Genomic DNA, 25,345 nt, shown 5'->3' on the forward strand with positions numbered 1-25,345 from the left:
GAATTCTTTGAATAGTTTGGATAACAGTCTTTTATCAGCTGTGCCTTTGGCAAGTATTTTCTCCCAGTATGTAATGGTTCTTCTAGTTCTCTTGACATTAACTTTAAAGTGTAAAGGTTTTAATTTTAAGGAAGTCCTGCTTATAAGTTATTTCTACCGATTGCAAGGACAATTTTTTCTTCTTCCCTGCTAGGTGCCTTGGTTGGGCTAATAATTAAATTGACATAAGACAGATTAACAAGAGTAAAACAAAGTTAATTATGTTGTGGCAGGCCTACAGAGACATGAGACTAAAAGGCAGGCAGGCCATTGGGGTTGATGTGCGTTCTGAGCTAAGGAGAAGGGGACAGGGATCTGGGGCTTCAAAGGGGAGGAAGATGGTCCACAGGAAGGTGAGAAGTATGAATGTTTAGTAAACAAATGTTTGCCATGCAGGTAAGTATGATATAAAAATTATCTCGGGATGGGTCTGCTTCCTCCTAGCAATCCCTGCGGTAAGGTATCCACATCCAGGATCTGAAGAATCATTGGTAGTTACTGTTTTCTAAAGAGGTGGTTTTGCCTTTTGTTTATAGATCACTGATGTCAACACTGCTCTGCATCTAGGGTACCTGTTAATTACACGTGCATTTCCTTCCTTACAAAACTTTTGTGTTTTTCCTGGAGTTAATAATTACCTTTTCTTCGTTTGTTTAGTTTTCTGTAAACATCTAAGGCTTACTGCAACCTCCAACAGATCTGTAAAGTTCTTCCCAGTATAACTTTCCTCACCCTCTCAAATCCTCTGCTTCTGTGCTGAAAATTTTCTTTTCTCCCTCTTCAGTAGGATGATGCACATCTCGAGTTAATACCTTCCTCTAACTTAGTTTTCTTCCTTGTCTGGTAACACAGCCTACCATATCTTCTTGCTAATGAGTGCAAAATAATTTGAGATCTTTCATGTCTGAGAATGACTGTCATCTAGGCTCATGCTCAACTGATAATCTCCCTAGATATTAGATTCTAGGTTGGAAATTGTTTTTTGCTCAGAATTTTTACAATATTATTCCTCTGTTTTCTGATTTCTACTGCTGTTCCACTGTCATTCTGATTCTCAATTCTTTGCATATGACTATTTTTCTTGATAAAATTTTTAGGATCACTTTAATTCCTACAATTTAATTAGATATAAATTAATGTGGACTTTTCCTTTCAATTTATTGTACCAGGTACTCAGGATTCCAAGGGAGGCCCCTTGGCCAAGGCCTGCACTTTAGGAGCCCCACACAAAAACACCAAAACCAAAGGCATTGGATTTTTTTCCTTTTGGTCTCATTAGAAAATATTTTTAAAGTTCAACAAATAAAATAAGCAGGAATTATGAGAAAGGAGCTCAGGCTGAACTGGGGCACTTCAGGCCTAAGAATTAAGAATGTGCAAAGAATAAATGCACTGCTTCTGCCTAGGGCACCAGAGGAAAAAAATGACTACTTTTATATAAACCCAGTCGCCTCCAATCAACCAAAAGCATGTCTAGGCAAACAAGTTCTTGCACCCGCCGCATAACTGAGTTTCCTATGCTCAGTGGTGTAGTCTGGGGAGGTGCTTAGAAGTTTCTGGAAATCCTAAATCACAACTGAGGCATGGGGGAGGAAAACTCACCAAGCAGATTTGCACAGGAAACTGACCAGGTCAGTCCTGGGTCCAGACCAGCTTTTAACCTGCTATTATTCCAGCAGACATCCTGTCCCTGCCTGCCTCTCAGCTTGGAGGGTGAGGGTTAGTACAAGGCAACATAGCTCCTTTAGTCTCTGGGCTTGGCCAAAAGGAGGCTCTCCAAGGAACAGGCTGAAGGACTTGGAAACATCTGAACCTCAGTTCTAGCTCAGTTATCACCTGCAGGTATTTAGAGATACGGTACAATGACCTCCTTTTGTAGTTCTACACTAGGCTCTGCAAATGTGGGCCTGTGGATAATTGTTGGACACTCTTGCATTGGGGAATCATTCTTTTTTTTTAAGATTGTATTTATTTATTTTTTTCTAGAGAGCGGGGAAGGGAGGGAGAAAGAGAGAGAGAAAGAAACATCAATGTGTGGTTGCCTCTCACATGGCCCCCACTGGGGACCTCCCACAACCCAGGCATGTGCCCTGACTGGGATTCGAACTGGTGACCCTTTGGTTCGCAGCTGTGCTCAATCCACTGAGCTACACCAGCCAGAGCTGGAGAATAATTCTTAAGTTCTGAGAAATGTTTTGTAGTCTTTCACTGATAATTTGTTTCCTTTGAAATTTGTGTTAGTTAATTTTTTTCTTTTTTTTTCTCTTTGCCTTTTTGTTCTATTTTATGGAGGAATTCCTAACTTTGACTTCTATTCTACTTAATAATAGCCAATATTTCTTTTTATTTTCTGGTTGATAATTAATAGGGTCCTATTCTTATTTCAAGGATGGAACATCCCTCCAAATATATTAATTAGAATGTCTTAAAGATTTCTTCTGCTCCTCATATTGACTACCTTTTCTCTGAATTTCCTTTTTACTATTTCTTCAGCCTTTTTTGAGGAAGATTTTCAACTGGTGATGCTTTGCTCTCTGTTAATATGGAAGAGGATGATGGTAAGGCAATCAAACAACATTACATGCATTGCAAGAGATTTGTAGAATCACAGGAAGATTGAGTGGCCCGATAAATATTTTGTTGAAGATGTCTCTAAATGCTGTCTCCGAGTCTTACATCTTCCTACCTCCTGCCTGACAAGTATAATCGTCACTGCTGACACTTTGGAGCTGGCCAGGATAGAGGTTGGGGACCTCTCCATTTGTTTTATAGGCTTTCATTTCATTGCCCTGTTCCTTTTATTTATTTTTTTATTTAATCTTTATTGTATTTTTCCATTGCTATTTAGTCCCATTACACTCACCTCCCCCCAGCAAGTACCACCCTGTTGTCTATGTCCATGAGTCTTTTTTCTCCATCCTTCCACCCCCTAACCTCCCCTCCTTAGCTGTCATCTTACTCTCTACCTATGAGCTTGTTTCTGCTTTGCTTGTTAGTTCAGTTTGTTCATTAGATTCCACATATGAGTGATATCATATGATATTTGTCTTTCTCTGATTGGCTTATTTCACTTAACATAATGTTCTCCATATCCATCCTTACTATCACAAAGGGTGAAATGTTCTTCTTTTTATGGCCAAGTAGTATTCCATTGTGTAAATGTCCCATAGTCATTTTATCCACTCATCAACTGATGGACCCTTGGGCTGCTTCCATATCTTAGCATTTGTAAATAGTGGTGTTTATGTTCTTTCAAATTAGTGTTTTGGCTTCCTTCAGATATATTCCCAGAAGTGGTATTGCTGGGTCAAAAGGCAGATCCATTTTTCATTTTTCTGAGGTATCTCTACACTGCTTTCCACAGTGGCTGCACCACCAACAATGCCAAAGGGTCCCCTTTTCTCCACATCCTCACCAACACTTGTTTGTTGATTTATTGATGATAGACATTCTGACAGGTGTAAGATGCTATCTCATTGTGGTTTTAATTTTTATTTCTCTGATGATTAGTGACATTGAGCATCATTTCATTTGTCTACTGACCATCTGTGTATCCTCCTTGGAAAAAGTGTCTGTTCGTTCGGGTCCTTTGCTTATTTTTTAACTGGGTTGTTTGGTTTTTTGGTGTTGAGTTTTATAAGTACTTTATAAATTTTGGATATTAATCCCTTATCAAATGTATCAGCAAATATGTTCTCTCATTCTGTGGGTTATCTTTTTATGTTGTTGATGATTTACTTTACTGTGCAAAAGCTTTTTAGTTTGATTTATATGGGACCAGAAAATGTCCCACATAGCAATTGTGAGAAAGAAAAACAAAGTTGGAGGGATCGCACTATTTAATATCAAACTATACTATAAGGCCATAGTAATCAAAACAACATGGTACTGGAATAAAACAGACATATAGATCAGTAGAACAAAATAGAGAGCCCCAAAATAAATAATTTTATAGTAAATTAATATTCAATGGAGGAAGCAAACACATACAATGGGCTAAAGATAGTATATTTGATAAATGGAATTGGGAAAATTGGACAGATACATGGAGAAAAATGAAACTAAACCACCTTCTTACACCATACACAAGAATAAATTCAAAATGGATCAAAAATTTATGGTTACACCTTAAACCATAAAAATCCTAGAAGACAACACAGATAGCAAAATATTGGGCATTGCTCCTAGCAATCTTTTATTAGATATATCTCTCCACACAAGAGAAACAAAACAAAAAATAAACAAATGGGACTACATTTTGTTTTTTTTAGAACAGCATTTCTCTTGTATCCTCTTCAGTTACAGTTGCCCCGATGTCCAGCACCTCTCTGGTTCAGCTTTCTAGAACATAAAATTGCTCTATCTTGCTGAAATAATGGAGGATATAAACCTAACTGTTTTGTGTTACCTGTCTCACCACCGTCATTACTTCTCCTCCAATCTAATCATCACAGCACCTGATGTCTATAATCCTTGAGCCCTGCCAAGGATTTGTAAGATCATCTGGCATACTTCTATTTGGTATCACTCACCCCAAATCAGACTTCCACAGGTACTTGAGTATTTTATCCTTTCTGTTACATTATTAACCACTCTGTCTGTTTTCAGTCTTCGATGCATTATGGCTAGTATTTGTCCTATAAGCTTTATCAAACATGATGTTTGCATTTCTGTTTCTTGCTATTTTTATTTGGGGGTGGTCTTTAAGGAGAAAGGATAAAATGGTTTTACAACAAAACTCTGTCACTCTCAGTTATGTTCTTGGAAACAACTTTAGCATAAAACATACTCTTCCTTTGATACTGTATGTACCTCTTTTATATTCTAACTCTTGGGTTGTTCCTCAATCCTTATTTTATTTATAAAGTATTCACTGGTTTTTTTCTTTATGCCAGTTATTTTATGAAGAGTTTAGGGTGTTATGATTAATGCAAACTCACAGTTGCCACCATCTAGGAGTTAAAGCCTTGTGTGTTTTTTTTGCAGAGGTACCATCCTCCATTTAGCCATGAAATTATATAAAATTCTGCAGATTTGTTTTAAATTCTTGTCTCTTCTCACTATCTACTATCCTTAAAAAACTCATTCTGGCCCTGGCGGGTGTGGCTCAGTGGTTGAGTGCCATCCTGTGAATTGAAGGGTCACTGGTTCGACTCCCAGTCAAGGGTGCATACCTGGGTTTTGGGCCAGGACCCCAGTGTGGGGTGTGCAAGGAGCAACCACTCATTGATGTTTCTCTCCCTCTTTTTCTCTTTTCCTTCTCCTCTCTAAAAAGTAAAATCTTTTTAAAAAACTCATTCTAAAAAATGTCACTTTGTGAGGTGATGCATGTGTCAATTAACTTGATTGTGGTAATCATTTCATAACATATATGTATATCAGATCACCACATTGCACGTTTTAATTATGTAGTTTTGTTTACTATAGCTCAATACAACTTCAATTATCATCTATGTACCAATAATACAAAATTCTATCTCTTGCCAAAACCTCTACTGAGCTTTACATCTGCTTGACATCTTCATTTGAATATTTTAAAGGCATCACTCAATATTCCCCAAATAAATTAATCTGGTAGCACTAACTTTGTAGACCACCATTCAACCATGAGTATAATACAAAATCTATAGCTTTGGCTCTGTCTCATTTGACATTAAAAAAATCCATCACCAACTTTCGTCCCCTTTTCTAATTTTCTAAATTTTTCTCCACTTTATCCACTGTTCTCTATCTCCATTGCCATGCTCCCCTGCATACCACAATCTCCCACCTGGTGACCTGGAACCATTCTGCCTTTCCCTCCAAATCCTCCTCCGGGCTGCGTCTGCGGTCAGAGTAAGGTTTTTGAACCATACTTGTGATGATATAATATCTTCTGCCAGCCTCAGCTTTAAAACTCCCAAGAGCGCCTACCATTGAGGCTAAAATTCTGCAGGTGGCCATCAAGGCTGCCATGACCTGGTCCCCGCTCCCTCTCCAGACGCATCTCAGATCTCACTCTCCCCTTTGTTTCCTGCTGCAGAACTGCTGCTCCTGTCTGTCCTTCCTGCTCCATCCCTCCAGAGCGTGTAGTCCCTTCCACGCTCCAGCATGTTCTCAACTTTCCACCTTCTCTTTGCCTACTTAACGCCCACCCAGATCCCTTTGTCATAAACTTGCATGGAATCATGTTCATGTCCTTCCAAATTCTTGTAATTACACATTCATTAATGTATTTATTTGATTTATAGTCTTATCTTCTTTAGATCGACACTAACACGGTACTCACAAGCCACATTGCAGTTGTCTAAATCTAAATTAATTAAAATTAAGTAAAATTTACAATTATGTTTTAGTCACACTAAGCCAAGTTTTCTATATTGGAAAAAAATGCCTTTCTGTAATAATCAAAAAATTGATTTATATGAAAAAGGATTTGTATAAGTTTTATGCTTTTAACCCAAGTTGTCAGATAATGTGACAGGATTATTTATGAGATAAGTGCATAATGTATGGAAAATTATCTGTTGTGGGATATGGCAATAAAGAGCAACAAATGCAAACTTCTTCATTTATTCTTTTATTCAGAGAGGTGGTTTTGTTCTTTATCCCTCATGACAACCTTCTAAAACTGAATTATCCAAAACATAGATGATTCACAAGTAACTGCTCTTTTCACAAGTAGTGAAAGCAGAAGGGCCATCTAAAAGGAATGATAATGGTGAATCTATGATAATATATTATCTGATGGCTTGTGAACATTAATGATATCTAAGTCTTATTCTTCATTTAAATGCCAATAATTCTGCACCTTGATATACTCAAGACTCAGTCTGTTCTCTACCTATACAATGAGGAGTGGTATTTCCAAGTAATCTTCCCTAAGGTGTTTCAATATGGGAAATAAAGACCAGTTTCTTCTAAAAAATCACCTGCTTCTTCTTTATTTGTATCTAAAATAAAGCAGGTGTCACTTCCAGAAAGATGGAGTATACACACTTTTTCCTATTCTTTCCACTACATACAACTAAGAGCCCCAGACATAAGACTGTGAAAGTTGGAGAAAATAAAACAGTTGAGATAGGAAGGGACCTAGGGATCCAGAAATGACCTGATGGCAAGTTCTCTAGATTTTTTTTTTCTTTTTGTTTATGGTGGGGTTGGGGTAGTTTATAAACCTCTGACTTACAGCTGAAACATGCAGCAACTCAGAAATACTAATAGACCCAAATGAAAAAAAGCCCCAGCAAAAGCCTGTTCTCTCTTGCCAAATGATCCAGAAAGAACCTAGCAAGACAGAAAACATTTAGACAATAGTCACTCTATCAAACACCACAGAAAAAACTATGACCCAAGTGGGGAAGTAAGATTGCCACATTTGCCAGGCTGTAGGGATCAAGGTGACCTAATTTTCTGCCGGAGCAGTGCCAGAGAGGGTTAGGTGGGAACTGGGACTTTCATCCTCACCTAGCAGCTTGAGCCTCCCTAACCCACAGCATCAGTGGTCGCCTGAAGAGGAGTCTGTACCTCACCCCACATCAGTCAATGAAGAAGCACTCTCCTTCCTACACTAGGGTGATACCAAGAGAGACCCCATGAGAAGCAATAACAAGGCACTCTTACCCAACCCAAAAAGTGCGGGATCAGAAGAGGTCTGGTGGGGTGCCAGCATTCCATTCCTCACCCAGCAACAATGAGGAACCCCTCCCTATTGAGGTGGAGATGTGCATTTCTGCCCCACCCAGCAGTATTGCTGTGCCCCCCCCCTTTCTCCTGCTGGAGTGGCGTCAGAGGAAGCCAGCTAAGACAGAAGATCTACATAAAATTCAGCGTCTCATGATACAACAAAAATATCCTCGTTCAAGTGAAAATATTCACTTGTCAAACCAAGAGTCAGGAAAACCTCAACTTGAATGAAAAGGATAATCAGTAGATGTCAGAATGAAAATAACAGGGATGTTAGAATTATCTGCAAAGATTTTAAAGCAGTCATCATAAAAATGCTTCCATGAGCAATTATAAGCATGCTTAAAACAAATGAAAAAAAAATGAAAATCTCAGCAAGAAAAAGTGTCAGCAAAAATTGAAATGTATAAAATAAAACAAAAGAAAAATTTACAACCGAAATTATAGTAATCAAACTTTGAAAACTTAATGGATGGACTCAACAGCAAATGGAAAAAGACCGATGAACTTGAAGACAGAAAAATAGAAATCACCCAATCCAAACAATACAGAGAGAAAATGGGCGAGGGGGGAGCCAACAGAGCTCAGGGTCCCATGAGACCCTGACAAAGGCCTAATATGTGTGTGGTCTGAGGAGACAAGAAACAGGACAGTCCTCAGAAACCACTCAAAGAAATATTGACTGAACATGTCCCCACCCTGGTAAAAAAAAAATAAATGAGTGCATAAGCCTTAAGACTTAAAAAGACAAGCAAAGTCCAATGAAAATAAACCCAAAGAAATTCACACAAGACACATAACAACTAAATACCTGATAATAAAGACAGAGGAAAGGACTGGAAAACACTGAGAGAAACAGCATATCTCCAGAGGGAAACAATACAGGTGACAAGAGAAAGCATCAAACGTGAAAGACAGCAGGGAGTGGTACAATCTTTGTTAAGAAGTAAAAGAAAAGCATTCTCAATTCTGATTTTTATGTAGAAAAAGTTTATCTCACCTACTAATTCCCAGAAACTGTGAATATGTTAAATTACACAGCAAAGGGGAATTAAACTTGCCAATCAATGGAGCTGACCTTGAAGCAGGGGCGTCCAACCTTTCGGCATCTCTGGGCCACACTGGAAGAAGAGTTGTCTTGGGCCACACATTAAATACATTGCAACACGTAATCACAAAAACAAAAAAATCTCATAATGTTTTAAATAAATTTACGATTTGGTGTTGGGCTGCACCCACAGCCGTCCCAGGCTGCACGCAGCCCGCAGGCCACAGGCTGGACGCCCGATAGAAATCATCCTGGATCACCCGGGCTCTGGCCAAATGTCCTTACATGTGGAAGAGGGAGGTAGTAGCGTCCGTGTCCGTGGCTCTGGGATATGATGTGAGAATCGACCGGCCACTGCTGGCTTTGAAGATGAAAGAAAGCCACGGAAAGAGGGACAGAAAGTGGATTCTTCCAGAGAGACTACCACGAAGAAACCCAGCCCTGCAGACACAAGGTTTTTAACCCAGTGAGATGCCTTTCAGTCTTCTGAGCTACAGAAGTCTAAAAATAACAGGTCTGTGTTGTCTGAAGCTCCTAAATTTGTGGAAAACTGTTACTGCAGGCCTAGAAAAACTAATATACTTTCCGTGGTCTCATTTCATGCTTTCCTGTGACCATGAAGCATTGGAGGGAGCCTGAGCACAGAGTCTCCATCAGAGAGGAATAACAGGATTACAGGTACTGACACAAGGCAACCAAGTAGTCTGTGGTCTCGTGAAATAAAAACCCATCTCAAAACTCATTTCAAATAAGCATTTATTGATCCTGTGTTCAATGGGACATGGTTAGGAAACATGCACCCTCTGTCTGTGGACGGTTCTCGCCACTGCGTGCGTCCTCGGCTGTGTCTACTCTATGGCTCGCTAGTATTTCCATTTATTCAAACGCCTATGTAATGGAATAGTAGGCTTCTGCAGAAGCTCAGAATCTTCTTAGAAAGCTGTGGTTAACAGAGTGAAGATCACAGTCGATGGAGAATCTGCTTCATTTTCTAAAATAAAAAAGTAAAACAGGAAACAGGCATTACCAACAGAAAGAAGAGAACCTGGTGCTCCGAAGATTAGGCTCACCTTTCCCACTTCCCTCTGTGACCTTGGGCACGTGACTATAAGGTCTAATTGCTTGTTCTCCCTCTCTCTCCTTTTGCCTTAAGTGAGATATTTCTACACAGTCTAGTTATCCATTTGACTGCACAAAGAAACCATGTTAGTGAATCCAAAAAAACCAAGAGCGAGGTTAAGTATCAAAACTGACACCTCCTCATTCAGAGCTCCTAGGAATTACAGTTTATAACTGAATTATGTTCTGTGCCTAGGGAAATCTGATGCCTTTTCTGCAGGCTCTCTCCCTTTAAAAGATTCCATGGGTTGGACTGGAATCCACATTTTAGAAAGATGGGAAGAAGGAAATCCCAGAAAAATCGAGGAAGAGAAATTGTGTATACTATGGCTATTTGATTACTAAAACCCCAGACAATTAGATTGGGAAGCTAAACATCAGAGAGACAAGAGGTTGTCTTTAACCTTCAATATTAGATTTTATAGCTGGTCTCAGCATCCTGGAAGGCTTTTAAGTTTGGAATTCTTACCCAGTGGCCCAAAACCTGCATTGAAAATGGTGTCAAGTCCTTAATAAGATATCATGGTCAGGAGAGAAGACACTTACAAGTAAGCTTTGGGATGAACTCATCACCCACTCTGGAGGTGTTGGGCTCCTCTGCAATTAAGAAAAGAAATGGTTTTTTATTCATTTGCAGTAAGGACCATTCACAGTGGGTCTTAGCATTCAGCTAATAGCCTCAAGCAGCCCTAGTAAAGGAGGACCCTACCAAGTCTGTGGCACCAACACCGCCCTTCTCCCACCCTCCTCGCTTCTGCCAGGCCTGAAGTCCTGCCTGTGGGATACAACGCAGACACACTCCAGGGGCATTTGGGGAAAGGGCTGGTCTCCACTCACACCTGGCAGTCCCCGAGAGGAACACATGGTCATACCTTCGTGCAACAGTCCCCCAAAGTGGACACAGCTAAGCTAGCATATGCCTGCCAGGAGGGGTGTGGCTGTGGGCAGGGGACCCCCACCCCCACCAGAGCCCCACTTGTTGACACTGTCCTTGCAAACCTGGAAGAAAAAAAATCCCCCCTTAAAGATCAAGAATAGGAAAAAAAATTCAAAGATCTTTGTTCTTACCTAACTCTCCAGTCACAGGCTCTTCCAAATTATCACCAGTGCCACTTGCTAGAAATAAGGACATCATTTTCTTAATTTCAAAGGTCAAAACCTCCGTGAATTTTCTCTTCCTATTAAACCCCAAAGCTTCTCAATCTAAGTGTATTATCAGATCACACATTGTATATTGTATACCTTAAACATATACAATGTTATATGTCCATTATACCTCAGTAAAACTGGAAAAAATAAACAAATGCATTACAATAAAGAACAAACAAAAACACTTCTCAGTTCATTGGTAATTGCCACGGCCAGAAATCACCTCTGGATGAACAGGCTGTGGAGTCCAGTACTTTTAATTAGCTGCTTTATTTAGAGCTGGGGACCAGCTCTTTTAATTAGCAGAAATGACAGGATGGCTCTGGACCATGAGGCTGCATCTCGCTCTTATAGTCAAAGGTGAGAATTGTCCTAGTGCTGCAAGGGATGGGGGTAAGGATGGGAGGGTTAGGGTGAGACCATTAGCTTATATTAACTTATTAATCAGCAACTACAGGGTGGGCAGTTGGGGTACAATACTGAGACAGAGCTTCATTCCACAAATGAGGTCCATTCTGTGAGGAAGCTGAAGGTCATGGAAAAGAATTTGAAGCCAGAGAACCAAGTCTTCTTTTAATAGGCTCCACAGCCACCACTTAAATACAATTTCTAGATTCCTGCAACTACTACCCACATTTCCCCAATACATTTAGGACATTCCACAGCACTGGAATGCAGTAAATATCAACAAATGTCAGCTATTATTTGTAGATGTAAGAATCAGACTGTTTCAAATTTGTTTTTGCAGGTAAGGCCCAGGGCACATTCTTAGCAAAAATAAAGGCACCCCCGCCATTTCTTGGGTTTTGTTGATTGTGACAGAGGCATTGAAATCTTGTGACTCGAAAGACACTAAGGACAAAGGCCTGACAGGGAGATGGGCCAAGACAGGACCCCAGCTTCATTCATGAAGCTTTTAAACCCCTTTTCCTTCTGTTCAGCCTAAATTCAAGTAAGATTCACGCTAACATAATCTTCATTCATAAAGTGCCCTGTGTAAATTGAATTGTAATCAACTGGAAAAGAAAAGGAAACTGCTAACCCCCTTCTTGCCACCACAGCCCGCAACCCCTTGGAGGCACAGGAAGCTCATCCTCTTTAGAGAAGCCGGCTGGGATGGTCCTGGAAACCCAGGCAGGCCAGGCACCTGGCTGGAAATGATTGGAATTCAAATGGCTCTATCACCTGACACTCAGAAAATGCTTCAGTTCTCCTCAAGTTTCCAAGAACTTTTGGCAAAGTTTAGTTCACCTCACAGACCAAAGCAACAAAGTATCTCCAAATGTGTGAGTTATCAGGGGACATTCCTATGCAAGGAGCTATAAATAAGGATATGGAGGCAGGGAGAAATTTCTGCATTTTTGAAGACACGAATTTTTACCTGTGGCCCCGTTGGTGGTTTCTTCCAGAAAGCTGGTGATGTTTGATTCCACATCAGTAAACAATTCTAAGAAAACAAAACGGGAAGTGGGCGTGGTCACATCTTATGCTGGGAATCCAGTACACTGAGAGAAAACAGCCTTTGCCCAGACATGCAAAAGATGGGAGCCCACCAACTTTTGCCCAGGGATCCTCTGAAGTCAGAAGCCTTACTTACTCAAAACCCGTGTAGTCTCCAAATCAACATCAGTGATCCACTGTACAGCACCAAGGGGGAGAAGGTTAATGGTCACCTCTACAGAAGTGGAGTTAAGGTCATTGGGTGGCACTGCAGAACCATCGAGGTGAAGGCTAGTGTTCAACTCAAGAGCATCAGCGGGATCACGGTTAGCAGCTGGCACTTCAGCTCCAGTGAAGGGAAGGCCAGTGTTCAACTTGAGAGTATCAGTGGAGTCAAGGAAAGTGGGTGACAATACAGTACGAGTGCGGCCAAGGTCAAGGATCAACTCTACAACTTCAGTGGGTTTGAAGTCAGTGGTTGACTCTGGATCAGCAATTGGCTTTAGTTCAGCCTCTAACTTTGAGTCACTGAAAATGTCTGCATCATCGGTGATATCTAGGGGGGAAAAAAAGCAGCTCAAATACTAGAAAGCTAGAGTATCTCCACTACCTCCATGTCCTTCCCATTCCCAGTGAGATCTTCTCTGAGGAAAGCACAGCCATAAGTTCATATACTGCATCAAATGTGGTCTCACCACAAGTCTCTCTTTTACCAACTGCTAGAAAGTGCAGAATACTGCCACCAGGAGAATGTTGGGTGTCCCCTATGTCACCCTCCCTGAAGATTCAGTTTAGGAAGAAACATTTGATATTGTGTCTCTAAATGTAAATTAGGCAGACCGGAACAGAATAAACATTCCAAAGACTCTTCCCATATAATCCTTCCAAGATTTCTGAAAACTTAAAACAAAAACAAAGAGGAGCAAGGAGCAAGAATCAAGGAAAATAGCTATTCCCAAGGCGCCTGTCAAGAATGTAACAGAGGGCCGAGGAGGTTGAAGAGATGAAAGGGGGACCCATGGTGGTGGACAGGCTTGACTGGGGTGGTAAATACACAGATGGTGTATTACAGAATAGTGTGCCCGAAACCTATGTCATTTTATTAAGTGTTGTCACCCTAATAAATTCACTTTAAAAAAAAGAATGGAATGGACTCTCTAACAGGCTCCTCCTATCGTTTGCTCATTAACTATCCAGGATTTCATCTCCCACAGTGTCCCATCAATTGCCCGGTCCGGACAGTTGGGTGCTTGCTGACCATATAAGCACCTAACCGTGCAGGCCTGACGAGGGTACAGCCGGGGGCTCCTTGGGCAACAGTGGAAGATACGGTCATCGTGGCGGCCTGGTTCAGCAGGTTATGGGCATCCTGCCAAAGTGGCCAGAGTCATCAGCTCTCTAAGTTAGTCACTTTACTTTGTTATTCATTCACGTACAATAAAGCACCCAACCCTAGTCAAGGATAGATTGGGAGCTACCGGAGGGAGAAGAAGGAAAAGAATGGGGAAAGTGACCATTTTAAAGCAAACGAGGGAACAGCTGTCCTCCTAAGAACTGAACGGGAAGAACTAGAAAAGAAAGCCTTTGGGTGGTGGGGGTGGGGGGAGCTTCCTTTCCCTGGTCCAGGAAGACCCCTTCTTTCCTTTCCCAGTGTGATTCACAAATTTCCATTCCAGACCCATTGGTCTCCATTGCATGTGACCTAGCCAGATGCTAAAGCACTTTGAAATTTACTCTGCTGTGAAATGGGGAAACATCCTAAGACCTTTCAACCCACACTAACTAAAGCATCTTTAGCACCCAATAGTGAAGGAGAACACAGGTAATCTTTGGCATCTCTCTAGTCACCTACCCTAACCCCATCTGGCTCAGCCTTTTTAGCCTTTATAATGTCAATTCAAACACACAACCCAAATCTGAGCTTAGCCGCTCAACTACCCAAGGCCTCAAAACTAAGCCCCATATCCCCCTCCTAATAAAGCTTTTGACCATTTTACATTACAGTGTTCGTTACATCTGTCTCTCCCTCCCCACCACCACCCATCCTGGTCCCCCCCTCTCCCATACACAGGCACACACACCATGAGAGGATTTTTAGCCCCGTTCTCCAAAAGGCTTCCCAGCGGTCCACTTACGTGGCAGTGTTAAGGGGAGAGCCCCAGCCAAGATGAACCAGGTAGAGAGGACGAGGGCCTTCCTGATCATGGTGTGGGCGGTGGGAGTGCAGGACGCTGGAGAAGGTGAGCAGGCAGGGTGCAGGTCCTCCGTGTACTGAACCGAGAGCTCTGCTCAGCTTTTATAGAACACTCAGCCTCAGGTTCCTGAAGGCAGCATTCCCAGGTCATTACGGAAAAAAACCCTGGCAACCTCACCTGCCCGCACACAATGAGAATGCCCCTGCAGCAAGGACCTGGGGGAGGGAGAAGAAAGGAGGAGTTTGGAGGAAAACTCTGATAAGGTCTTGGGTTGCTGTTGCCATTAGCACCTATTATCTGCGTTTCAAAGCACAGGGGAGAAATCCCAGTTCCACTAGCTAAACAGAGAGCTCCTTTCCTAGCCCGAGGTTGCAAGTTTGTCATCTAGGATGGAGCCAAATATTGCTTTACATACTGAGTCTCTGAAATGCTGCTTGTGTCAGAATACCGGAGTAAGAATGGTGGCCAGACTCTGCTGGCTACTTAGACTGTAAGAGAGAGTCCTATGGCAAGCAGTCTTCTACCCCAAGCTGGTCTCTCTCAAAGAGAATTGTTGAAGAGAATAATTACTCCCAATATTAGTATTATAGTAAAGCAGATATATCTAAATCGATAAGATTTCACATGTGCTATCATTGTGTTTGATTTTCACCATGATCCTGTAAAGGGAGTCATTATTACCCCATTTTTCTGATGAGGAACCTAGCCCAAGAGATTCAATGGTTCCAGACTCACCTGAAGATTTTCATGTTGGGCATTAACAGGAAGTACTTCTTGACTGTGTAGACTTGGCTCCTGCTAGTGACCTCCCCAGTCCTCTAGGGGGCCGGGATCAAGTTGCGGTGTGTCCTTGGTTGACGCACAGACTCTCATCCTCACAGAAGAGGTAAAACAGGCTGAGAATATGCAAGAGGGACTCACATAAATGAGCCTCAGAGTTTAAGAGTCACGACCATTACCTGGAAAGCACATATCTAACATACACACACTCCCTTCACAGAGTTAAACTCCCATGAGTCCTTTAGGCCTGTTTTCTGCTGATTCTTGTACCTCCAAACCCACAGGGTTGGCAATGTCATTGCGAGAATCTTCTCAGCAATAATAACAGCCAACATTCATAATGTGCTTAACTGCGTGCCACAGGTATACATTATTTTATCCAATACCAACCCTAATAGGTAATCTTATTAGTCTCCGTTTTTAGAATAAGGCAACCGTGGCACAGGATAGTTAGGGAATGTGCAGAAGGTTCCCTGAGTGTGGTAGAATCAAGAAGCATAGCAGTGGGCAGTGTGATGCTCGGGCTTCTGCTACCAGCCACAGAACTGTTTCTCCCCGGAACCCACTTATCTCCCAGAACCCCTCACTGCCGGCTTTGTTCTGCGAAGTGTGGCCCTGTGCAGATTTCACTCTAAAGGCAGGGCTGGGGCAACTGCGGAGAGGCCATGGTGGGGAAAAGAAGGACAGGAAGGCAGGAGAGGAGAAGCCTAAAAAAGCAGAAACACCTGTAAAAAGTAAGACAGGCCCTGGCTGGTGTGGCTCAGTAGATTGAGCGCCAGCCTGCAAAGCAAAGGGTTGCCGGTTTGATTCCCCGTCCAGGGCACATGCCTGGGCTGTGGGCCAGGTCCCCAGTAAGGGGTGTGCAAGAGGCAACCACACATTGATTTCTCTCCCTCTCTTTCTCTCACCTTTCCCCTGTGTCTAAAAATAAATAAATAAAATGGGGGGGGGGGAGACAGTGTCTTCAAGTAATGGCAGGGAAAGTTCTCGTTGCCACGCTGAGAACTGATGGGCTGAAGAAGCTTCAGACCCCCCAGCAAAGCCTACAAAGATCTTCGTGTCTGGGTTTCCCATAGATGGTCAGATGACAAAGAAAACCTCAGCCATAGCCATCAAATTTGAGTCAAGTAAACCTGAGGAAACTCTTCCAACTCTTGCTCCAAAACCCCTTTGAGTAGCAGCAGCTTTTAATAAAGTCAGAGAGAGCGAACCAGAGGAAATGACTTCAGAAGCAAAGATGAGGGTGAAGAATATTGGAAGGGATACACCAACATCAGCAGGACCACACTCCTTTAACAAAGGGAAGCACGGGTTTCTGATAACCAGAAGCTATGGGAGCGAAACGCAAAATCTCATCTTGGAAATGCCCAGGACCAAGACAATTAAGAGACATGTTTTGAAATCGGGGTGTGGGGAGGGTGTACAGGGAGATGGAGCACTTTCCTTTTTAAAGACTGGGATAGGACTATCTTGACCACACATACTTTGTCAGAGCTATGTGTTGTGGGAGAGGTTGTATTTTTGTATTGTAATGTGACAGTTAAACACATTTTTAAGGCACAATCATAACTAAAAAAAAAGTGCAGTTTAATGATTCCCTTGAAAACTCCAACGTTAAATTTGCAGGCAGCTGCAGACCATCTTAATGGCGGTAACTACTCACTCAGCTCTTTTAATAAGTAATACCTCCAGAGAAGCAGCCTGTATGTATGTATTCCTAACACTGTGTTCATTAGTATTTAAGTTTAGAGTAAACCCCAGGTAAAACAATGGAAATGTTCAGAGAACTATTAGTTTTTCCTTGCAGGATTTAATCACATCAAGATATGTGAATTTAACTTGTGTAAATGTAAGTGACCTTTTTGGCTTTGTCCATTTTATTGTTTATGTTAAAATAGCATCGATCTCCTGCATATTCTTTTCTTGACTCAAATACTAACGTATGGTCAGGAAGAGAGAAAGAAACAGGTGAGATGAATGTCTTTACTAAAACACCAATAAATTTGTCACACTAAAAAAAAAAGCCAAGGGAAAACACACATATGAGAAAATATTTTGTTTTACTGAAAACAGAATTGCCTTGGCAAGCCTTGTGCAGTAGAAATGTAACCCAAACACAATAGTCAGGAGTTTGGAAAGCAAGAAGCTCATGAAAAACTGGCAGGCAGAAAACACGAGCAAACAACGGAACTCAAATGAGACAGTAATAGAGCAAGTCATGGGCCAGTGGAAGAAGGGGGAATTTTATCCTCATGGGTGACAATAGGAGAATGTTTCCTACACAAGAAAAGTGCAAGAATGAACTTTTGAATGTGCAAGGTAGAATCTCTGAACTCGGAGGAGGGCTAGTCTTAGGAGTTAAGATATTGAAGGGGCAGAAATGACAACTTCCTCTAGAGAAGTTTTGTTTTGCAGCTCAACCACCTAAAAATATAGTAGACATCACTTTAGACAGTACCAAATATCCTGGTACCATTTTAGGTGCCTCAGTTTCCCCCAGGGTCAGAGAAAGAGCTGCTGCCTTAGGACCTCTGTATTGAAATATGGGAGCAATTTGGTCTCCCTTCATGAAGATGTGTTACTCTTTCTCACCACCTAAGAATCAATATTTATTAGGTAATTGACATAGTGGGTCTCAGAGAGGAACCAGCCCAATCTTCTAGGGTTAGAAAAATGTAGTTTATACCAAGATACTAAAATACTAAGTGATCCACTCCTGCATATTTATCCAAAGTAACCCAAAACACTAATTTGAAAAAAATATGCATCGTATGCATTATTTATGATGACCAAGGTATGGAAGCAACCTAAGTGTCCATCAGAAGACAAATGGATAAAGAAGTGGTGCCTATATACACGTACAATAGACTATGACTCAGCCATTAAAAAAAAGCATAAAATCTTGCCATATGCAACAACATGGATGTGCCTAGAGGTATTGTGCTGAGTGAAATAAGTCAGACCTAGGAAGACAAATGCCAGATGAGTTCATTTAAATGTGGAGTCGAAAACAAAACAAAATAAATGAGCATACACAACAGAAACAAAAACTCAGAGATAGAGAACATTTTTACTGTTGCCAGATGGGGTTGGGAGATGGGTGGAAAAAGTGAAGGATTAAGGAATACAAATTGGTAGTCACAGAACAGTCACTGACATGTGAAGTGTAGCATGGGGAATATAGCCAAGAATACTGTCAACTATGGATGGTGTCAGATGGGTACTGGATTTATCAGAGTGATCACATCATAAGTTACATAAATGTCTTATCACCATGTTATGGAAAAGTTCATAGTACATGATTTCATCTTTATAAAATCATAGACAAAGCAGATTGATCTCTAGTGACAGAAAGAGTGTCGGTATATTCAGGGATGGGAGGGTGGCATGGGAGTGGGAGGGGGGAGGAGGGAGAAGTGGGGATGGTTACAAAGGAACACCAGGAGTCTTTCGGAGGTGATGGATATGTTCCTTACCTTAACTGCGGAGATGGTCACATACATGTATGCATACATCAAGGCTTATCAAAGTGTATGATTTAAATGTATGTGGTTTATTGTGTGTCGATTAAACCTCAGTAAAGATATTTAAAATAAAAATGTAAGTGAAGTATAAAATAAAAACTTTTGAAAATAATAATTTAGAAAGAATTTTAAAGAGCAAATTGTTCCAGTGACATACACAGAGGAGCCAAACCAGGAGCCAGTTTCTGAGTGGCAGGGAGAAGAGCAGGAAGTGGGCGAGGAGGGATTTACAGAGGCCTGGGCAGGATGAGCTTGCCTAGTGCGAAATCAGGTGCTTTCAGAGAATCTTGATAGAAATATACCACAGGCAACAGAAAACATGAGGCTGAAGTCCATGAGATTTGGGTTTATGATCATAATTTTTGCTCTAGGCATAATGTGAGGGTAGAAAAATGAAAATTTCTATCTTTTCACATTCAAATAAAAAGTCATACAGTCCAGAAGCTAAGTTTGTAGGTACAATGTTCCATATTTTATTGAACAAGCACTTCGTCCCTAAGGCAGGTCAGTTCAGTTAAATAATTGTTTCTCATTTCAGGAGGCGGCAATGCAGGCAGGCCCCCCAAAGTAGGTCTACACCGAGGGAGCCAGAAATCAGGTATTGAAGAAGAGACTTTTCTAGCAAAACAAACAAAGGTTAATCTTTAGATCGAATTAAAAATATGATTTCTGAGCCTGGAGGGCTGCCAGATTTCTACACGTCAGGCTTGGCATGTACACTGCAGCTGAAATGTCTCTAATGACGTCATCCGGGGCTGGGAAAACCTTTGAAGTGGCGTACACGACCGCAGGCGTGGACGGCCTGAGTCCTGGACGTCATGGCGACTTCCTGAGGTTCATACCCAATCATCAAGCTGCAGTTTGTACAACTTCAGGGAAAAAAATGGCATTTTAGTTCTCAGCGACTCCAAGTCAAAGGATAGAAGAAATCGAAAATGTTACTTTGAAGAACTACAGCCAAATAAATATTTGAGAAAACTAGAAAAAGTCAGGATCCAGTCCAGTTTTCTGATGAAAAACAAACCCTCAAAGATGATTAACTGAACTAGAGTCTAATATCCACAAGTATGTTATAATTACTATTGAAAGATAATTTTCCTTCTCTAAATCACCCTCATTTTTACCAAGGATAGCACAATTGAGACTAATTTATTGGCAAAATAAGTCTAGTTTTCATAAATATGTCCTCTTTAAGTACAGCAAGAATCGCCATCGATCACATGGGCTCTTTTAAGTCTACTTTGCTGAAAGTTTTCATAAGGAATCTCCAGATTAAACTTTTTAAAAAATTTTTATTTATTGATCCAAGAGACAGAGAGTGAGGGAAGGAGAGGGAGAGAGGGGTGTTGATTTGTTGGAAGCCCACCACCTTGGCCCATCAGACAACGCTCTAACCAAGCAAGCTACCCAGCCTGGGCCAGATTAAACTTTTGACAGCATCTCGAAGCTAAGAGGGCAAGCTGTGTACTATCAGTTTGCCTACAGTACACTTAGATCTGGAGCGATTTTTCTCTTCTTGAGGTTCTTGAAATATACTGATGTTTCTATACTGTCAGGAAGTGACCTTCCTTAATCACCTGGTAAGGTTGTTGGGTACCCAGCAAGCAAGGTACCAGGCCAATATTTCCAATGGCTTCCATAAGTCCATCTTAATTCCTTAAAGCTGTCTGTTCATATTGGATTCTATGCATGCCTTTCTCACACATGACACTCCTGTCAAAGCCTTGGTATGTAACCACTTTCCAATTGTGTCTTGCTATAAGGAAACCAGATTCTTACTGAACTTATGCAAATAATTATATTGCCATGAAAATAAGAATATTCACTGAACGTTTCTCAAAGCTGGAGGGCTTAAGTATGGTGAAAAAAGTAAATGTTACAATTCTGCTCACAACAGTATAATTTACCACAATGCTCTAGGTCCTAGGTAGTTTAAGAGAAACAAGTTTTCTTATATGTGGAAAACAAAATTTTTTTTAAATCAGCAATATTCAAAACTAAAAGTAATTAAAATTATAGTCATGATCAGTTCAGTTGACAAACAATTTTTAAAGGAGCTGGGTGGGTGGGGGACTAGACTTGGGCATGGAGACTTTTCAGCAGCTTCTGCTTTTCAAAAGCTCTCTGTCCCTTTTTTCTTTTCCTTTGACTTATTTGGTCTCAGGCAGCTGTGCGCTGTTTACATTCCTGATCATCCACAAAAGGGAATGGGGAATTGCCAAGGAGACTTAGAAACTTCCCTATCAGACTTTGAAAACCAAGCTTCAAATTTTGCCAAATTTCTGATCATGGAATTATTAAATCTTTTCAAATGTCCTTTCAGGTGGCAGCCAGGACAAACAGTCATTTTTTCTGGCAGTGTTAAACATTTTTACAGACTCGGTGGCATGTAAAGTTTATTACCTTCCAGAGTCATTCCCTCTGACAGTCAAAGGAACATGTCCCAGGCAGACAGAAAGCTAATGCCAAGTCCTTAGGCACAAGCATATGTAGCTGCCCTGGGAGAAAAAGGATCAACAACCGACTGGTCTGGATTGGAAAGAAAGGGACAATGTGAAATTTTATTTTTACCTTTCCTTGGGCTCAGGAAATAGGGATAAACTTTCAAGGATCCTCCCTGGCCTAAAAAAAATTTTTTTTTAAATTATGGCTTAGATTGGCCTTAGACCAAGGACTGAGGTTATAATTTCCATGAGGACCAACAGCAGTTTGGTAGGACTCTAGCTGAAAATGGACTTTGGCCCACCTTTCTGTCTGGCCACATTCCGGGGCTCGCAGCTTGATTACCCAGCCAAGTCCTTCGGACATAAAACTTTTAGGTTGTTGCTCCTCCCTTTTGGGCCATCGTGGAGGTACGAGCAGTCAAAATGAAGTTCAATCCCTTTGCAACTTCTGACCAGAACAGGAACCACAAAAGGCATTTCAATGTGTCTTCCCAACTGGCAGGAAGTTTATGTCTTCTCCTCTTTCCAAAGAGCTGCGATTGAAGTACAGTGTTTGGTCCATGTCCATCCGAAAGGCTGATGAAACGCAGGTTGTGGGAGGACATCGCAGAGGACAGCAAATTGGCAAAGCGGTCCATGTCCACAGGGAGAAATGTGTCCTCTACACTGAATGAGTGCTACGGGAGACAGCTAATGGGGCAACTGGCCACGTGGGCACTCGCCCCAGCGATGTGGTCATCACTACACTGACACTGGACGAAGACCACAAAGAGATCCTTGAACATAAAGCAAACGCTCACCAAATGGGAAATAAAAGGGCAAATACAAGGAAGAAACAATTGAGAAGATGCAGGAATAATATAATCTTGTACACAACTGTATTTGAACAATTAAAATTTAAAAAGTTTTTCTTAAAAACTTGAAATGGGTAAAAACTTTTAGGTTGTCTTTAGCAAGATTTTTGTCAAATTTTTCTTCTTTTTTTTCTTAAGTGCTGGACAATTGTACATTCAATGTCCTGATTTTTATAATATCCATAAATATCTGATGGCAAATAGGAATGAGTATGAGTGGACTTTGACTTTTGTTCTAATTTCTGTCCTTCCATCCTATTAAGGGAGTTTTAATGGCTAGTCATCATACCAATATGAGAGCTTTCTTCAAAAAATTTTTTGACTTAGAAACTTTGCCAGTTCGAAGGATCCATTGTCTGGCCATTAATGGTAAGATCTACAGTGACTCTAACCAGTAATCCTTTTATGACCTAAGGAACCAAGAGGCTTCCACAAGAGAGTGGGAAGGTTACAGCCCTCACAGATGCAAAAGTCCACTCCAGCCCGGGATGCTGTGGCTCAGTGCTTGAGTAACAACCTGCAAATTAAAAGGTCGAGGGTTTGATTCCCGGACTCGGGCACATGCCAGGGTTGCAGACCAGGTCCCTAGTAGGGGGCTCACTGGAGGCAACCACACATTGCTGTTTCTCTCCCTTTCTTTCTCTCTCCTTTCCCCTCTCTAAAAAACAAATAAATAAAATCTTTTTTTTTTTAAAGTTCACGCCATAGTGGTCTAGAAAGATCGGTGCCCTGTCTTTAAACAGCTGTTCCAAAACACAGGGAATCATGCGTTTTTCTCCCTTTAAACAGAAGAAGCTTCTAGATTCCCTAAACTTGGATCCACAGCCCCCCAGGTGCATACGTCCCCTCAGCTGGAGGAGATAATGGCCATCTCTGCAAGGGAAGGGATCAACAGAAAACAAGAGATTCAACCCAGATCTTTACTCCAGTCATGTTTGCCCAAGAAACTTGGGCAGACCAATATTCCTTCCTGCCAATCTAAATTTAGAAGGGGAAAAAATGCTCAAAACTTTTGCTCCCACTGGATCCCACAGGCAGAGATCTAAGGGGGTGCCTACACGGTAAGAGCCATTACCTTCTTCCAGCCTGTGTTAGATGCTCCCAGGGCTGCATCTGCTGCCACCAGAGTGGAACGTGTGGGGCTCCAGCCAGTAAATTTTCTTTTCTCCCAGCTGCCTCGCTAAAATCGTGCAAGCAGAAAAATAAGTATTTCTCCTATTTTTCTAAGTTCTTCTGGCTGGACTAATAATTAAATTACCACAAGACAGATTGACAGGAGAAAATAATCAAACTGATCACATGTGTACACATAGCGGTTCCAAAAGAACATGAGGCCCAAGGACAGGTTGGGCAGGTCAGGCTTAACATGCCATCCTGAACTAAATGGGCAGCAGTGGGAGAGGCTGGTGCTTCACAGGGCAAGAAGGCAATTTACAAGGAGATGAAGAGTTCATGTTTGGTAAACAGATGTTTGTTGGACCATTTTTTTTTACTTTTTAAAACTTTATTTAATTGTTGTTCAAGTACAGTTTTCTGTCTTTTACTCCCATCCCATTCCACCCCCACACTGCTCCCCACCTCCCTCCCATTTCCACCCCCCTTAATTGTTATCCATGTGTCCTTTGTACTAGTTCTTGTAAATCCTTCCCCTTTTCCCCTGAAATTCCTTCCCCTCTCCCCTCTGGTCACTGTTAGCCTCTTATCTATTTCAGCATCTTTAGTTATATTTTGCTTGCTTGTTTGTTTTGTTATTTAGGTTCCTGTTAAAGGTGAGATCATATGGTATTTGTCTTTTACCACCTGGCTTATTTCACTCGCCATAATGCTTTCCAGTTCCATCCATGCTGTTGCAAAGGGTTGGAGCTCCTTCTTTCTTTCTGCTGCATAGAATTCCATTGTGTAAATGTACCATAGATTTTTGATCCATTCATTTACTGATGGGCACCTAGGTTGCTTCTAACTCTTGGCTATTGTAAATTGTGCTGTTATGAACATTGGGGTGCATAGGTTCTTTTGGATTGATGTTTCAGGGTTCTTAGGATAGAATCCTAGCAGTGGAATTGCTGGGTCAAAAGGCAGATTCATTTTTAGTTTTGTGAGGAAATTCTGTACTGTTTTCCATAGTGGTTATAGCAGTCTGCAATCCCACCAACAGTGAACCAGGGTGTTGGACCATTTTAAAACAATGGGACACAGAGGACTTTGACCAAACCAGCCTCACTAGCTATCTCCCTATCAGGTCGTGTGGTTCACACTGAACTAGAGTTGCCTGTGATGGTATCTCCCTTCCTGGAACAGGTCCTCTCTCTGAATTCTTTTAGGTAGTTAGGGGAAGGTCAGAGGTTTGTCCTGAGTCTTTTGTTTCTCAAAACTAACCAGCTTAATCAATATCCCAAAAGGGCATATTTTGGGTTGGCAAACTCTGTCCCCTTCAATACAGACGTGTGATTGATTTCCTTTGAAGTGATGACTGTGACCAAGTGGTGGATACAAGTCCAAAAGAGATGTGGAAAAACAGGGGGACCAGGCAGAACCCTGGTGTAGGGGAATTATTTTATTTAGGGGGATGGAGGAGAAGTCAGCAAAGAAAAATAGAGAAGTTAGGGAAGTAGAGAACCAAAATGTGATATGGGCAAAGAAGACAAGGAAATAATTGATCAGCAGCATTAGATACAGCTGGGAGAGGCCCAAAATAGAGAAAAATAGGAAGTACACACAGATGAGAAAAAAGATCAAGAGAAAGTGTGGTAAAGTTGGGGTTTGTTTGTTTGTTTGTGGTGGGGTGGGGGAATGCAGTTATTTTGGTTTTTAGATAAGGAGTGTTAAAAACAACACAACAGACCCAAAATGGAGCTACTTATGCTAAGGTCCATGTCAACAGACCAGGACCTAAGTACAATTTCAGCTCTCCCAGAAATGGAATCTTAAACCAGTCCCTCAGAAGTGTCCTGGTGGTTAGGTGTTCTACCTGACAGATCCCTGCTGCGCCCTAAAGGAAAGTGTCCTGGCAAAAACCAACCCACTTTTTTGCCTGTTACGACTCCCTTGTTCCTGCTCCCTTCTGCCTATAAAGGTCTTTTATCCTGTA

The 25,345-nt window shown here is 41.5% G+C and overlaps 1 protein-coding gene and 1 pseudogene across 1 annotated transcript; one reads left to right on the plus strand and one right to left on the minus strand.

The window, feature by feature from the left end:
* Positions 1-179: 179 nt before the first annotated feature.
* On the plus strand, positions 180-22,945 carry LOC119063476 (60S ribosomal protein L26-like; annotated as a pseudogene).
* On the minus strand, positions 9,497-14,743 carry LOC119063475 (uncharacterized). Its single transcript, XM_037164808.2, has 6 exons — positions 14,596-14,743; positions 12,618-13,016; positions 12,402-12,467; positions 10,940-10,987; positions 10,418-10,468; positions 9,497-9,743 (listed from the first exon to the last, which is right to left on the minus strand). Coding segments are annotated over exons 1-6 (636 nt in total). The 5' UTR covers positions 14,666-14,743; the 3' UTR covers positions 9,497-9,741.
* Positions 22,946-25,345: the final 2,400 nt, after the last annotated feature.

The sequence above is a fragment of the Artibeus jamaicensis genome, unplaced genomic scaffold (assembly GCF_021234435.1).
Source record: "Artibeus jamaicensis isolate MK-2021 breed Jamaican fruit bat unplaced genomic scaffold, CSHL_Jam_final contig_233, whole genome shotgun sequence".
NCBI lineage: Eukaryota > Metazoa > Chordata > Mammalia > Chiroptera > Phyllostomidae > Artibeus > Artibeus jamaicensis.

Bases quoted from the DNA above. Each gene is read 5' to 3' on its own strand.
- LOC119063475 (XM_037164808.2), bottom strand. From the start codon at position 14,665: ATGATCAGGAAGGCCCTCGTCCTCTCTACCTGGTTCATCTTGGCTGGG. The intron at 10,988-12,401 runs GTAAAAATTCGT...CCTTATTTCTAG, and splicing joins AACCACCAACGGGGCCACAG to CAAGTGGCACTGGTGATAAT. The intron at 10,469-10,939 runs GTAAGAACAAAG...TCTTAATTGCAG, and splicing joins GCCTGTGACTGGAGAGTTAG to AGGAGCCCAACACCTCCAGA.